The 16091-nt window shown below is 46.3% G+C and overlaps 1 protein-coding gene across 1 annotated transcript in view; it reads left to right on the top strand.

Annotated features, from left to right (window-relative positions):
* The window catches only part of cnbd1 (cyclic nucleotide binding domain containing 1), a 34270-nt gene extending 18636 nt beyond the window's left edge, over window positions 1–15634 (top strand). The window contains 4 exon segments of the mRNA XM_056299248.1: window positions 5682–5762; window positions 5764–5833; window positions 7668–7776; window positions 15526–15634. Of these exon segments, the coding sequence (XP_056155223.1) occupies window positions 5682–5762; window positions 5764–5833; window positions 7668–7776; window positions 15526–15634 (369 nt within the window).
* Window positions 15635–16091: the final 457 nt, after the last annotated feature.

Raw genomic sequence — 16091 nt, 5'->3', positions numbered from 1 at the left:
GCTCATCCAGACGTTCCTCTTTGTCTGGCCACGTCTTTTCATCTACATCACAGTGAATATCATCTCTTGCAATGCAGCGAGGACAGCGTCTCCTCGAGTGGCGAATCCACCCTCTGCAGGACTCTGCTGTGATTTCATCACATGCTGCATCCATGGCCGCTAGCAGGGCCATTTGGGTATGTGGATGCCGGTCATATACCTTCCACCTCCAGGGAGAGAAAAACTCCTCTATTGGATTTAGGAATGGTGGGTAGGGAGGGAGATATTCCACCAGCATCCTATCATGTGCTGCAAACCACTGTGACCACATCGGAGTGGTGAAAACGCACATTATCCCAAACAACAACATACTTGTTCAGATGGTCTCCAGTTAGACCCCTCTCATTCTCAGGGATTATGTCCCTGTAAAGAGTGTCTAAAAAGGTCAGCAGATGTTGTGTGTTGTATGGACCAAGACGGGGGATATGGGTGAGGACGCCGTTTTCTGAGATGGCTGCACACATAGTAATATTCCCTCCTCGTTGGCCTGGGACATCAGTGGTTGCCCTCTGTCCAATGCGATTCCTTCCACGCCTTCTACCTTTTGCCAGATTGAAACCCGCCTCATCAAGGTATATGAATGTGTGCAGCGGTTCCCTGGCCTCCAGCTCCAGTACACGCTTTATCACAGAAGAGGGAGCGAGAAAAACTATAACAACTTTTCCTGTGTAACATAATGCATTTTGGACAACATATTGTACAGTATGCACTGTGAATACACATACACAGAACTGTCATGTAAGTGTAGTGCACGGCACTACACAAAGTTAACAGTTTACAGCACTGAACATTAGAGTATGCATAGAACACATACATGTTTTACCTGTACATACTGGTGACGGATCGCCTTCACTCTGTCGCCGTTCCGTTCAAATGGCACCTTGTACAATTGTTTCATGCGCATTTCATTTCTCCTGAGCACTCTGTCAATTGCAGCGATTGAAACGGGTTCAATATTCCCAAAGACGCTGTCATCCTCTAGAACATCACTTTGTATCTCTCTCAACCTTATGGCATTGTTTGCAATCACCAGTGCACAAATGGCTTCCTCTTGTTGCGGAGTAAAAAGGGGCCCTCTTCCACCTCTGCAAGGTCGTCTTGCAATCCTGTGTGGTGCAGAGTAAAATTACAGTAAATATGGCAAATCTTTACTGTAACACTACTGTACACTACAATACACTAAATCTGTGCTGCAGTAAAGCTGTAAGTCTAAATGTAAAATGTAAAAAGTGACAAGTTCTGGTCCCACTGCAAGCTTCCTGTATGACACAATGACAGTAGTGCAGTGCAGATTGTTTAGTGCTGAATTACTGTCCATTATACACACACCGGTTCTCCCGACGAAATGTTTGAATAATTGAATTTACAGTGGTTCTCCCAACATTTGGCTGCACCCTTCGACCAGCCTCAGCCTTTGTGAGGCCGTGATTGACAACATGATCCACAATTGTAGCCCTGATTTCATCAGGAATCCACCTATGTACTTGGCCTCTTCTTCCTCTTCCCCTGTTTTGTCCCCTTCCCCTTCCTCCCCGCATCCTCGCCCCTCTTCCACGAGGCTGACCTTCCATTTCTGTGTCACAGTATTGTAGAAATGGTACACACTATGTCCTGCTTGGTTCATATATGCTTGTAAAGTGGAGGTTCATGGGGTTCAGCTCTGAGTGACTCTGGAGAAGTGGCTTATCATTGGTTGCACCCTTTCTCATCAGTGAAAGCTGAGGTTCACCTGAGAGAAATTGTTCAATTTAGGAGAAATTTTCAGAAAAAAAAAAAGATGAAAAAATTTGTAAAATTTGCTTGACAGATTTTGACAACTAGTTCAACATTTTTGTATGTAATGACTCAAGCAATTAAATGAGGACTATTAGTTTTATAGGGAATGACTATTCAGCATTCACAAGTATAGTTCATTTTGACTGACATGACACAAGCAAATGATAATGTTATAAAACAACAGAGAGTTGTATGAAAGCAATTGATGCATGTCCAAAAGCATTTGCAATTTGTGGGAAGGAATGAGAAACTGCTACTATGACGCGCACAAATGACTTAATGTTGTGGAGGTTGAACTAACTGTTGTGCAAATGTTAATAGTGATGTGAGAAATGCACCAAAGCGACTGAGAAAAACTGTAACATATACACATTGCTACATACACCACACACACACACACACACACATTATATATATATATAAAAAACTTTGTTAAAAGAAACACTCAGCGTTAGAGAAAGTGCTCAACAAATAAGGAGCAAAATAATCCTGAATGTCGCGCCTCTCCCTTCCCCATTGGATGTTGTACACATGATGTGTATGACGAGGCAGTAAATGGTATGTCCTTTCCCATGAAGCTTTATTGACAACTGATGATTGCTTATGGCATGAAACAGGCTTGTACTGTCTCATAAAGAATTTACTTGACTCACTGGATTTTATATATATATATATATATATATATATATATATACGTAAATATATATATATATACACACACACACACACACACATATATATATATATATATAATTTTATTTTTTACTGTCACTGTCAGCAACCACATGGAAAAGCCCTTGAAAATAGTGATTCCCTGATTGTTTGTAAATTTAAATTGTCCAAAAAGACAAAACTTTGTTGGATAAAATTAGCTGCAAGATGACGGACGGTTCACCTTGCCAAAATCCCCGTCAGGCTATATTTTCCCATTTGAAATAATCAAATTTCCTTAAACGGGCATCCGGGTAGCATAGTGGTCTATTCCGTTGCCTACCAAAACGGGGATCACTGGTTCGAATCCCCGTGTTACCTCCGGCATGGTCGGGCGTCCCTACAGACACAATTGGCCATGTCTGCGGATGGGAAGCCGGATATGGGTATGTGTCCTGGTCACTGCACTAGCGCCTCCTCTGGTCGATCGGGGCTCCTGTTCAGGGGGGAGGGGGAACTGGGGGGAATAGCGTGATCCTCCCACGTACTACGTCCCCCCGGCGAAACTCCTCACTGTCAGGTGAAAAGAAGCAGCTGGTGACTCCACATGTACCGGAGGAGGCATGTGGTAGTCTGCAGCCCTCTCCGGATCGGCAGAGGGGGCGGAGCAGCGACCGGAACGGCTCGGAAGAGTGGGGTAATTGGCCGGATACAATTGGGGAGTAAAAGGGTGGGTTGGGGGGAGGGTTATCTAAAAGGATCGGTGTTTTATACGGGGTTAAGGCAACACGAGTCAGATGCTGTCTGATGGTCGCACTCTCATGAATTATGAAGCTTTAAGTCACAAGAATAAAATGGCCTACTGGCTGGACCTCTATCCTCTATGGACCCGTTACAGTCGGACTATTTACAGTTAGCATCTCGTTAGCAATAGCTTCCTTGTGAGTGAGCCGCCACTTTAAAATTCATACGCGGGCTATCAGAAGATAGCATTTAACCCCGTGTCGATCACAGAGCTTATTTGAGGTGACTTTGCATTTTCAAATATTAAAGCGGAATCGGTTTCGGAGCCCAGCTACTGTCTTGTGACTACCGTGTTTTATTACAAAATTGCATCAGACTGGGACGGGCCAGTTAAGCCAATGGTCACCAGTAATGAATTTTGAAGGCTCATCTGGCACTGCAGTGTCCAGTATCACCACCAGCGGCGTCTTAGTGGGGGGAAAAGGGGGAAGGACCTACCAGGGCCCAAAAGGGGGGGGGGGGGCTCGGGAAGCCTGGAATTAAAAGTTTGTTTTGGTTTGCACATTTTTATCTCTTACCTAATTAATGTTCTAACTAAATTTTTCAATCACTGCAGGATAGTTAAGTTAGGTTAAAATAGATTAATATACCGTAATTGTAAATAATATACAGAACTCAAAAAAGTGATGCGTGAGAGACAAAAGCGGAAAGGGGCCCACAGAGACTACTTATGTACAGGGCCCAGAATTCTCCCCCCCCTTTTTTTTCTCCCCAATTGTATTCGGCCAATTACCCCACTCTTCTGAGCCGTCCCGGTCGCTGCTCCACCCCCTCTGCTGATCCGGGGAGGGCTGCACTACCACATGCCTCCTCCCATACATGTGGAGTCGCCAGCCGCTTCTTTTCACTTGACAGTGAGGAGTTTCACCTGGGGGACGTAGCACGTGGGAGGATCACGCTATTCCCTCCAGTTTCCCCTACCCCGAACAGGCGCCCCGACTGACCAACCAGAGGAGGCGCTACTGCAGCGACATACCCACATCCAGCTCCCACCCACAGACACAGCCAGTTGTCTCTGTAGGGAAGCCCGACCAAGCCGGAGGTAACACGGGGATTCGATCCGATGAGCTCTGTGTTGGAAGGTAACGCAATAGACCACCACGCCACCTGGACGCCCCAGGGCCCTGAATTTTGTGCTACACCCCTGATCACCATACAGGTGTGTGTCAGGTCAACGACAGCGGGGACTGTTGCAGAAGATAAATGATTCCTTGTGGTGTGAGTCGGTGGTGTTGGTTTATTAGCTATAAGCTTTTGTTCATCAATTGACAATTGGTGGGTCTTGGTGCCGAATATGCCGTGAAATGAACAGTTGATTAATTGTGTTCATTTCATGGGAACTTCTCAGCAATTGCTCCGAGCCCCTCGCTGTAAAATCAGCTGTGTGTTAGTTGGGAGAAATTGAGCTTCTCATTGCACAGACTGAAACAGGAACTCTCCATCATGCTTGTGTGTTTTGGGACCGAAACAGTTCTGCAATCTAATAGTAGTTTCCTGTTTTCAGTCGTAATTAGTACTATTCCTGCATTATTTCTGCCCTTAGTTGGTGCACATTAGTGATTTGAACCCCTTTTATTCACTGTTATCTGATATATGCCGCCTGCTGCTGCCCGGGGAAGATCTCTGAGTTCATTTGCAGTCCTCCAGCTTCAAAATTATATTTGAAATCTACGCATGTTCCACAGTCAGTATGTATGAAGTCCTCAGGCCTTCTGCTTAAAAACCTCAACATTACATCCTCCCCCCTTTTTTTAGCACTTTTTTTTTAATATATATATCATCCATGAGCCTCATTAGCCTTGGTCCTGACCGGGATGGACAAGGCTGTTGGAATATGTTTACTGATGGAAATATGCAGCACATGTTAATTTCATAATAAGTCCCGTAAACACGAAACTTTATAATGGGGAATATTTAAACTGAATTTTTGTCTGTTTAATTTCATTTTATTCAATCTGTGTGTGTTGCTGTCGTCCGTGTTGGAAGTTGAAGGCAGATAGGAGACTTCAGTTAGTATGTCTTTACATTCAATTATGTGTCATATATATATATATATATATAGAGAGAGAGAGAGAGAGAGAGAGAGAGAGAGAGAGAGAGAGAGAGAGAGAGAGAGAGAGAGAGAGAGAGAGAGAGAGAGAGAGAGAGAGAGAGAGAGAGAGAGAGAGAGAGAGAGAGAGAGATGTGTGTGTATGTCCACATAAGTCAAATTCGATTTTCTTCATGAACATAAGAAAGAAGAGATGGAAACCAGAGAAAAGATGAAAAGGCGCTGTTGGGGTTCTGTGTTTAGCAGCTGGAGATGATCTGATGCTGCTCTCATGAGTCGGTCATAACAGCTCTCTTCTTATTGAGTATCAGTGGAAGATGAAGTTTTCCATACGGTTGGTTTTGTTTTCGTGTCATTTCAGGCCAGTAGGAATCTGTTTGTTGTGGTGGGGAAGCTCGGAGCGATGGACTCCTCTGGAGAGGTCAGTGGCTTAGAGGACCAGCCCTTCCGCCTCTAGCATCGTCACGGCAACAGAGGTGGAGATCGGCATCATCCAACCGGACGCTGTGAAAGGTAGGGCAATTTCAAACATCACCGTCTCGTGTTTGCGTGAAAATGTTGTTTTGCACACTGTGGCTTTTCACGTCCTAGTCCAGGATCAGTGATGTTCTAATGGCACCAGCTGGATTTATTTCTGCCCGTTAGAGTGAAATGTCCAAAGAAAGGGGAAAAATGAACCGCAGAGCTACTAAAACATTTTCTCTTCAGCGGTTCGCTCATTCGGATGGGTTGACAAAAAAGGACCAGCTAGACTGGCCTTGTGGAAATCCTGACCCAGTCTCACAGACAAAACGTTTGCATACAACTTTGTGGTGAGTCTGGACCGCAGATGGATTTCTTCAACACGGAGGCAAAGACAGCATTTAAAGTTGAACACTTTTACAAACACCAAGGGTAAATCACATTAAAGCAAAGGCTAGCAAGATGTCTCACAGAAAGTCCTTTTTTGGACTAAGTGCCCAGAGGGTACATGTGCCCACGGCTTTTGCTCTCTCCCGGTCTCTGTAAAGTCCAAACTTGGGGTGTGGATACAATTTAGCATGTCCAGAGATAATTGGACTCATTTAGGGCAAGTGGTCCACTCTCATAAATGTAATTGCAAAAAATGTAAATGCCGTGATTGCAAACATTCCCAAATCCTCTGTGAATAGTACACATGGCCACTGACACTCTAGTTAGTGCTCACGCCCATATTTGCATACGAAACTGGTCGTTGGTTTCGGTCGTTATGCGCCTGTATCGTTTATAAGGGTGGGGATACCTGCAGTCAGTTGAGACTGAAGAGGTCACTTAGATGTGTGATGAAACGTATCTGTCAGTAAACGTTGTATCCAGATGAACTGATTCAACTTTCTTTGAAATATAATTGTAGTTCTCAAAATACAGATTAGCAGTCTGACACACAAGACTGTGTGTCAGTGTGTCAGATCACGTTCTGTCACATGCATATGATGTATTCCAATATATCGATGAATGAAAACGTTCAGGAAATCTGCTCAGATCATCTGCTTTAGTACTGTTAGATTAGAGATGGTTGAATTTAGGTTTGAGTTTGGGGTAGTTAAAATCAGATGAAGAGGGCGCCCAGGTAGTGTAGCGGTCTATTCCGTTGCCTACCGACACAGGGATCGCTGTTTCGAATCCCCATGTTACCTCCAGCTTGGTCGGACATCCCTACGGACACAATTGGCCGTGTCTGCGGGTGGGAAGCCGCATGTGGGTGTGTGTCCTGGTCGCTGCACTAGCGCCTCCTCTGGTCGGCCGGGGCGCATGTTCAGGGGGGAGGGGGAACTAGGGGGGATAGCATGATGATATTCCCACGCACTATGTCCCCCTGGTGAAACTCCTCACTGTCAGGTGAAAAGAAGCGGCTGGCGACTCCACATGTATCAGAGGAGGCCTGTGGTAGTCTGCAGCCCTCCCCAGATGGGCAGAGGGGGTGGAGCAGAGACCGGGACAGCTTGGAAGAGTGGGGTAATCGGCTTGGATACAGTTAGGGAGAAAAAAAGGGAGGGGGGGATCCACAAAAAAAAAAAATCAGATTAAGGATCCAGCTGGGTAGTTGTTAAGCATTATAATTCACGGTAAGTGTACATCGGGGTTAATAGTGGATCTGAGCCGGTGTCCTCAATCACGTCCTCATTTATCTATACCTGCGAATAAGTTGTACATGAACATTTTGTTTTTTTCTGAGACGGGGTTTGGGGGAGGAAGAGTGTCGGTTCTTGTTGTATGTATGTGGTAATAATGCGTGTCCCCTTTTCTCACGGCGGTGGCTCATCATCCAAAAATACAACCACTTCTCATGTCTTACTTTTATCTTTCCTCACTTGTCCTCTTGGTACAGGACTTGATCCTGTGATCTTATCTCTGGTGTGACAGACGACCGAGGCCACTTACAACAAAACGACTCGTGTACAGCCACCTCTTGTGCACCAGCTAGAGCTTCACTATGTGTGAGTGTGTTTTTTTAACAACAGCGTCATTTTGATTTGTCGAGCAGTTTTTCAAACTGTTGAACTGGGAAGGACCAGACTTGTGTGGTTGCATTGCTTGTTTTGGTCCCTCTGACCAGGAAGAGATCAACCATGTTCGGATTAGGCAGGAAAAGAGCAAAGAGTGGGAACGCAGCAAGGTATTAAATCACCTGTCACACACACGATGTCTGGGTTTCATATTAATTATTAGTATTGTGTGCTTTGGGGAACTCTCTAGAATCTACTCTTTTCCCAGTATGGCAACAAATTATTGTCAGGTTAAAGTATGAAAAACTACCTGGAATCCCTCCATCCTGTCTTATTCCTGCGTATTTTGACTGTCTTGTGACTATACTGTGTGTGTGTGTGTGTGTGTGTGTGCGCGCGCGCGTGTGCGTTGCTTTGATTTAGATCGAAGGCTGAGGTGTGTTCATGGCGGCGTGTGGTCCAGAGAAAGAATAAATACTTGCTTCTTCTGTGAGTCAGCAAAGCTCACTAATTTCCTGCCAGCAGGCTCCAATGGTTCATCTTTATATCTCATAGCAACCCTCTCCCACTGTACTCCACCCCCCCCCTTTCCTCTCTCTGGCTCTCTATTTGTGGTCCTGTCATGTAGACGTGTGCTGGGCCCGCGCCCGTTTCCCCAAAGACGATTACACCGGCGTGCACCGTGCTCCATCGGTGCCGTGGCTGAAATCCGGGACCCGAGGAGGGAAATTCATTATGGATGCGAGGAACTGATCCGCTGCAATCCTCTCAGAGTCTCCGCGTCTCCCTCGTAGCTTGCACAGTTTGTGTGTAATCATGTCAGAAAGACAGACAGGTAGACAAACAAACAAGAAGAAGAGCAAACCGAGAGGCGGGCGCAGGCGGATAGATGGAAGCGCAGAGCGTGAATCGGAGGGACGCAAATGAGCAGATGTGCACACATCGTAAAGATAAGACATGCGTCACTGTCTTCACACCCACGCCGGCAGACGTGCACGCAAACATCTGTTTTCCCCTCCGACTTTCTCAGGAACCTTTCCAAATCTCCCGGATCTCCTCCTGCTGAGTGTCACGGCCGGGCCAGAACAGCAGACTGGTGTCTCTGTGTTCAGCCAGTCCACCTGTCAGGGGAGGATGACTCCATCCATCCATCCATCCAGCCAGCCATCCATCCATTCATTCATCCATCCAGCCATCCATCTCCAAGTCCAGCTGTTGGACCCTAGCAAAGCCTGTCGTGTGTGTGTGTGTGTGTGTGTGTGTGTGTGTGTGTGTGTGTGTGTGTGTGTTTTTATAAGAGAATACATCTGGAGCCGTGGATTTTCTGACTGTCCGCTGACATGTTTGGGTGACGATGGCAACCGGCAACGCCTGGCCCGGCCCAGTGGTGTGTGTGGTTTCGTTTGAGGATTCCCCCCTCAAAGGTCCATTCCAGTATTTTTCGTATGTTTTAGCCCATTTACTGCACATCCATCCATCCATTATCCGAACCGCTTATCCTGCTCTCAGGGTCGCGGGGATGCTGGAGCCTATCTCAGAAGTCACATATGCTTATAGAAGTATACCTGTATGGGACTTGATCCTGTGGCCCTAACTGGTGATATTATCAGAGTTGTAAAAACCAGGTCCAGAAAGTAAAAGTTCAAACCATGTATTTGCTCCACTCGTGCACTACACCAGCAGATTCTAGTCAACAGCACTCCTCAACTAGATAGGGAAAACTAGCTAATGAAATCCGCTGGTTTAGTAACATGGTTGGAGCAAATACACGGTTTGGACATTTACTTTCTGGACGTGGTTTTTACAACTCTGGATATTATTGGCCACTGGGGAGTATATGTATGTGTGTGTGTGTATACGTATATATATATATATATATATATATATATATACTACTTTCGGCTGCTCCCATTAGGGGTCGCCACAGCGGATCATCCGATATATATATGCACACACACACATATACTCCTGACCTAGGATGTTTTGAATGCATTTTTTCCTAGCTCCCAGGCAACTAGTTTACATTCCTAACAGTTTGGTATGAAAATCAGCTTGCAAAAACTTGAAACTTGCTGGTAGATAAGCCATCACAACCAACATAAAGGTGCAGTCCGTAATGTCATACGCCGCCATGGCTATGAGGAGTACTGTGACAACACGAGCTCTCGTGACGACATGACGTAGCTCGCCATTGTCAACATTGTGTGGGTTTTTTTGGGGTCCCCCCCCCCCCCGTGCCTTTTTCAGCAGTCACAGTCTCTGCTCCACTCCCTCTGCAGATCCGAGGAGGGCTGCAGACTACCACATGCCTCCTCCGATACATGTTGGAGTCACCAGCTGCTTCTTTTCACCTGACAGTGCGGAGTTTCGCCAGGGGAACGTAGCATGTGGGAGGATCACGCTATTCCCCCCAGCCCCCTCCCCCGAACAAGCACCCCAACCAACCAGAGGAGGCACTAGTGCAGCGACCAGGACACACACCCGCATCCGACTTCCCACCCGCAGACTCGGCCAATTGTGTCTGTAGGGACGCTCGACTAAGCCGGAGGTAACACGGAGATGCGAATCAGTGATCCCCGTGCTGGTAGGCAGCGGAATAGACCGCCACGCTACCCGGACGCCCCACATTGCGCGTTTGTTGGAGAAATGGAGACAGCCGAAAGCCTTGGAAGGAATTTAAAGTGATGCGGTGTTGGTCAGTTTCCTCATTCCAAGGTAATAAAAATGAGCAAAGTTCCTGAAGTCTGACTGAAACAATGGGAGAAGATGGATGGACAGCTGCTGAGTGCATCAGTTGCAGACTGTAGCTTTAAGTCAGTTTTACTTGTTTTTCTCTTTTTTTGTTTTTTGTTTAAGTTTTGCTGTTGTTGTGGGATAGTGAGATTAAAGTGGAGATTGATCTGTGAAGTTATCCCGCAATGATAACATAACTCTGAACAAAAAAATAAAGGTGACCAAATGTTCATTGTGATGGATTACCTATGTCTCAGGCAAGCTTCAAATCTCGGCGAGTTCATTTTCATACGGCACTGAAATGAACGGAGACCGGCGGCAGTCTGGAAAGTAACACAAATACCTCATACCAATAGCAGGGTATTATGATAGATGCCGCCCTATCATGCACTTCTCACATAGAATTTATTTGTAAGGAGATACAGCAGCTCATTTAATTTCCTCGTAGACTCAGATCTTTTGGAGCCAGTAGCCAGATTATTTTTCTGTTTTTTAAATCAGTTATTCGGTGTCATGCTGTGCTGCAGTACAGCCTAGCTCAGCAGCCTGTCTGTGAAACTTAAAACTAAACTATACAATCGCATCCAAATCCGTGTAAAGATTATTGGTCAACCTGTGGCACGCTCCTTTCAATAACTCACAACAAGAGCATACTCAGACACGCTAACAGCATCTCTTCTGACTCCCCGCGTGTTTTGAACAGAGAATATCGACTTCTGCCTCTTTTCCACTGCGCGGTACTGGCTCAACTCAACTCGACTCGACTCCGTTCGACTCTACTCGCTTTACTTTCGGGGTTTCGTTTTCCACTGCAGGTAGTACCCCCTCACGGCGAAGCCCCGCTGGTCATTTGTGGGCATGTTGACTAGTTTCCCTCCCTTGTCTGCCAGCGCCCCATACGAGTGTTTTATTTTCGAAATAAAAAAATCAACAAGACCAACTCTAAACGTGTGTTTCACATGAACAATATTAGTGTAACTAAGATTCACTGACGACAAATACTTTTTTTTACATAGATTATCAACGATAATACAAGTTTCATAAGGCTCGCTTTGGCATTTCCTGGTTATAAACACAGCTGTTCAATTTCTCCCTGACCAATCTGTGGTCGGATTTTATTTATATTCAAATGAATTATATTCATATTTTTGTTTATCCATCCATCCATTAGCCAAGCTGCTTATCCTGCTCTCAGGGTCGCGGGGATGCTGGAGCCTATCCCAGCAGTCATTGGGCGGCAGGCGGGGCGACGCCCTGGACAGGCCGATTTTTGTTTATATTTTATTTATTTGTTTTTATATCTTATTTTATTTAGATATTGTTATTTATTTATTCATTTTATAAGATTGTATTTATGTTTAAATGAATATACATATATTTATTTATATTTATATTTTATTTATTTATTTATGGTGGTAGTTTCATGTCACCTTTCAGCATCGGCTCAGCTCACTTGGAACCTCGACGGAGGTGGTACCAAAAAAAGTACCTGGTACCAGGTACTGTCCCTAACTTTTGCCCAGTGGAAAACCAAAAAAAGTGAGTAGGTGTTGAGTTGTGTCGAGCCGATGCCGTGCAGTGGAGAAGGGGCACGGGAGTCTCGGTTTAAACACATCAGGCTGGAGAAAGTGTTTATACATCAGTCTACCCTGTTGCTAAACCATCAGTGTGCTGCTACCTGAGATCTAAATCCAGAGGATATGATGTGATATGCATATGTGTCATGACTGTTGCTGTATTACATCTGTCTGTTTAATTTGTGTGTTACTGTCTTGAAGGGAACTGCCTAAAGATGCAAAATGAATTTCAATGCAAACTGACAATGAAGTTGTATTGCATCGTACCGTATTGTAGGTAGGAAAAATGCATCCAAAAAGCCTAAACTCTACGGTGTGCTTTGGAAAACGGTCGAGCGTATGCACGGTTTGTCGTAAATGAGGCTAAAACAAGAATGCCTTTTTTACTTTGTGAAAGGCACAGCATCCCACTGTCTGTCTCATCCTTTTAAAGTTATGTCAAACACAAACGAAGCAGACTGGTTAAACTAATTGAAATTAAATGAATGATGATCTCAGAATTGCATCTCTGCTCTTCGCAGATGTTGTGGTTTTGTTGGCTTCATCAGAACGTGACCTCCGGCACGCACTGGGGCGGTTTGCAGCTGAGTGTGTAATGGCCGGGATGAGAGTCAGCACCTCCAAGTCTGAGGCCATGGTTCTCTACCGGAAAATGGTGGATTGCTCCCTCCGGGTTGGGGATGAGTTGTTGCCTCAAGTGAAGGAGTTCAAGTATCTGGGGCTCTGGTTCACGAGTGAGGGTAGGATGGAGCGGGAGATTGACAGGCGCATTGGTGCAGCGTCAGCAGTAATGCAGATGTTTTACTGGACCGTTGTGGTGAAGAGGGAGCTGAGCCGGAAAGCAAAGCTCTCAATTTACCAGTCAGTCTTCGTTCCAACCCTCACCTATGGTCATGAGGATTGGGTAGTGACTGAAAGGGTGAGATCGCGGATACAAGCGGCTGAAATGAGTTTCCTCCGTAGGGTGTCTGGGCTCAGCCTTAGAGATAGGGTGAGGAGCTCAGACATCCGGAGGGAGCTCGGAGTAGAGCTGCTGCACCTTCGTGTCGAAAGGAGCCAGTTGAGGTGGTTCGGGCATCTGATCAGGATGCCTCCTGGACACCTTCCTTTGGAGGTTTTCCTGGCACATCCAACTGGGAGGAGACCCCGGGGTAGACCCAGAACTCGCTGGAGGGACTACATGTCCAATCTGGCCTGGGAACGCCTTGGGGTCCCCCAGGAGGAGCTGGAGGGTGTTGCCGGGGAGAGGGCCGTCTGGAGTGCCCTACTTAGCTTGCTGCCACCGTGACCCGACCCCGGGGAAGCGGCTGATGACGAGATGAGATTGAGCAGTATAATATGGTGGGCTGCGGTACGATTGCAGGAGTCTGGGCGGTGCTGTTGGCTTCAGTGTGGAAGAGACAGCGGCGCTTTTAAACCTGAGCAACAAAAAAAAAAAAAAACCAACAGCTGGATGGAATACAACAAAATGACTGACAACATGAATATCCGTTCATTCAGCTGTGAAACAGAGAAACGTGAACCACAAGGTCGTCATGGACACAGGCGGAACGAACGCTGACTTTTGGGAGGGGTGCGTGTGTAAAAATGTCTGACAGGTTACTGTTTGATATCTGAACGGAGGCAGAAAACCCGGAACCAGGAAGTCCGAAGCCGAGAAGCTGACGTGATGTCAAGAAAGATGAAAACCGAAGTCACACCATCTAATTCAGCCCCCCCCCGCCCCGCCCCGCCCCGCCCCACTCCCCGTGTGTGTGCATGTGCGTGATGGGCAGGGAGTATCCAGATGTGGGAATGGGTCTGGATGACTCGGTGGAAGGGAAGAGAAGGAAAACGTCTGGATAGAAGCCACTGTGAGGTTTCTCCGTTTTGGATTAAAATATTTCAACCACCTTCTCCGCGTTTACGCCCACCCCCCCACCCCCACCCGCCCCCCTCCCACTAAACGCCGCCTGCGTCCGAATGCCTTTAAACCCACTCTGACCTCCCTCCTCTCCTTCGGCCTCACCTCCGGCCCGGCCGAGGTGAGGCCGTGTGTCTGAAGAGAGGGGTCGTCGGTTTCCGCTGGTCGTGTTTGGTGGGGAGAAGGGGGCGTTTGATATTTCCACCATGTGGAGTTGAGTTCGACTTTCTTTCTTTCTTTCTCTTTCTTGTTGCGACACAACAGCTGTCAAACTCGATTTCATGCAGGAGAGGCATGCAATACTTATTTTACTCAGCCCGCAAGAGGTTGCAGTGTGGTTTACCCCCCCCCCAAAAAAAAGCAGTCTTTTGCAAACACGGAATATTCATGCGGCTTAATGACTCATTGAAAACCTTTGATTATTTCATGACTCTATTTTTAGAAACCGTGGCCCGAGGTAGGCTCTACGGAACAAATAACTGCCTGCTTTATTTTTCCCTGTGTGTGTGTGTGTGTGTGTGTGTGTGTGTGTGCACCCGGGCCCATGTTAACATCTGCACACGCCCGCCTCTGCAATTGGCTGAATGTGTTTTGCAGGTGCCTGTTTCTGTACAGGAGAGCACTTGGACGAGTGTGCGCGTCATGCGGGGTTGCCGTCCCACCTGAAAGCCCCCCTAAACAACAAACGCACATCGATCTTTGACTTGTTTGTGCAGCCGGATCAGCCGGGGCGTCCGCCTGTCTCAAAAAAAAAAAAATATATATATATATATATATATATATATATATATAGAAAATAAGTAGAACGCTGTATGATTGGTTATCCGTTTCCTTTCATTTGGATCCAGGAGCTCGCTGCCGTGGAACAGCCCAAATAACAGGAGTGCTTGATTTACATGCATGCTCCCGGATGACGCCTCAGCTTATAGCCGCCGTGTGTTCTTCCTTATAAATAGGCCGTTTCCAGACGCGGCAGGTGGATATGATATTTATGTATATATTATAATAGGGTGTGTTGATTTATCTCATCTGACGGGTGGATAAAAAGTTTCCGATAAATCAACCTGGGGTGGGATGGAGCCGGTTGACCTTGGGATGTGGAGACACAGGCTCGTCTTCTCCGTCTGCTCTGCACATCACCGCCCGAGTCCCGCTGGATCTCTGTGGACACATTTCTGCTCCGGCTGTTTTGTTTTTGCTTTTAATGGGATTTTTTTTTTTATTTGATTCTTTTTTTATTTTTATTTATTTGTTCTTTTGATTAATTTCGTGCTCTCTTGGGCGCTGAGGGTGTGTTGGGTGCTAATGAAGGCTGTTTAAAACCGCTTCTCACGTATTAAAATGAGCCTGTCTTTACATTTCTTTGTTTTCTCCAATCATTGAAAAGTTTTAGAAATACAACTTCTCATATGGTGTTGTTTTTCTTTTGATTACCCATAATTATAATTAGTATATATTTTTATCATTATTATTCTTGGTACATTGTATGCAGATGAGTTGAAGTTTCTTGCGTTGTCTCCCATACAGGAAGGTCCTGAGAGATACGCTGGTCTATAACGGCATCAGCCCAGGGAGCAGGAAGTGGACCTTCTGCCATGGCCAGACCAAAGCCACACAAAGTGGGAACGTCATCTAACCCGGCAGAGGCACTGGTACACACACACACACCCACACAGCAGGAAACCAGCTGTTACAACACAGGAAGTCTCCCTCTGAAAGTCTAGTTTGCTGTTTAAGCGATGACGTCATTCAGGTGGATCCCACGTGTGACGCCAACACGCCCTCATATCTCCCATGCTCTCCACAGACTGATTAGTGAACTCTGAGAAAGTACCTTTCTTTCTGCGTAGGGCTGTTTGTGTTCATTACGGCCTTGACAATAAAGCGAACCCCACTCAGCCGCCTTATAAATTGGACAAAGGCCACCAGGATTTCTTGTCTCCCCCCCACCCCCACTTTTTCTCCCCAGTCGAATTTTTGGCCAGTTACCCCACTCTTCCAAGCCGTCCTGGTCACTGCTGCACCCCCTCTGCCAATCCAGGGAGGGCTGCAGACTACCACATGCCTCCTCTGATACATGTGGAGTCACCAGC

This window comes from Lampris incognitus, chromosome 19 (genome assembly GCF_029633865.1).
Source record: "Lampris incognitus isolate fLamInc1 chromosome 19, fLamInc1.hap2, whole genome shotgun sequence".
Lineage (NCBI taxonomy): Eukaryota > Metazoa > Chordata > Actinopteri > Lampriformes > Lampridae > Lampris > Lampris incognitus.
The sequence above is the reverse complement of the archived record's forward strand: the minus strand, read 5'-3'. Positions and strand labels throughout refer to the sequence as shown.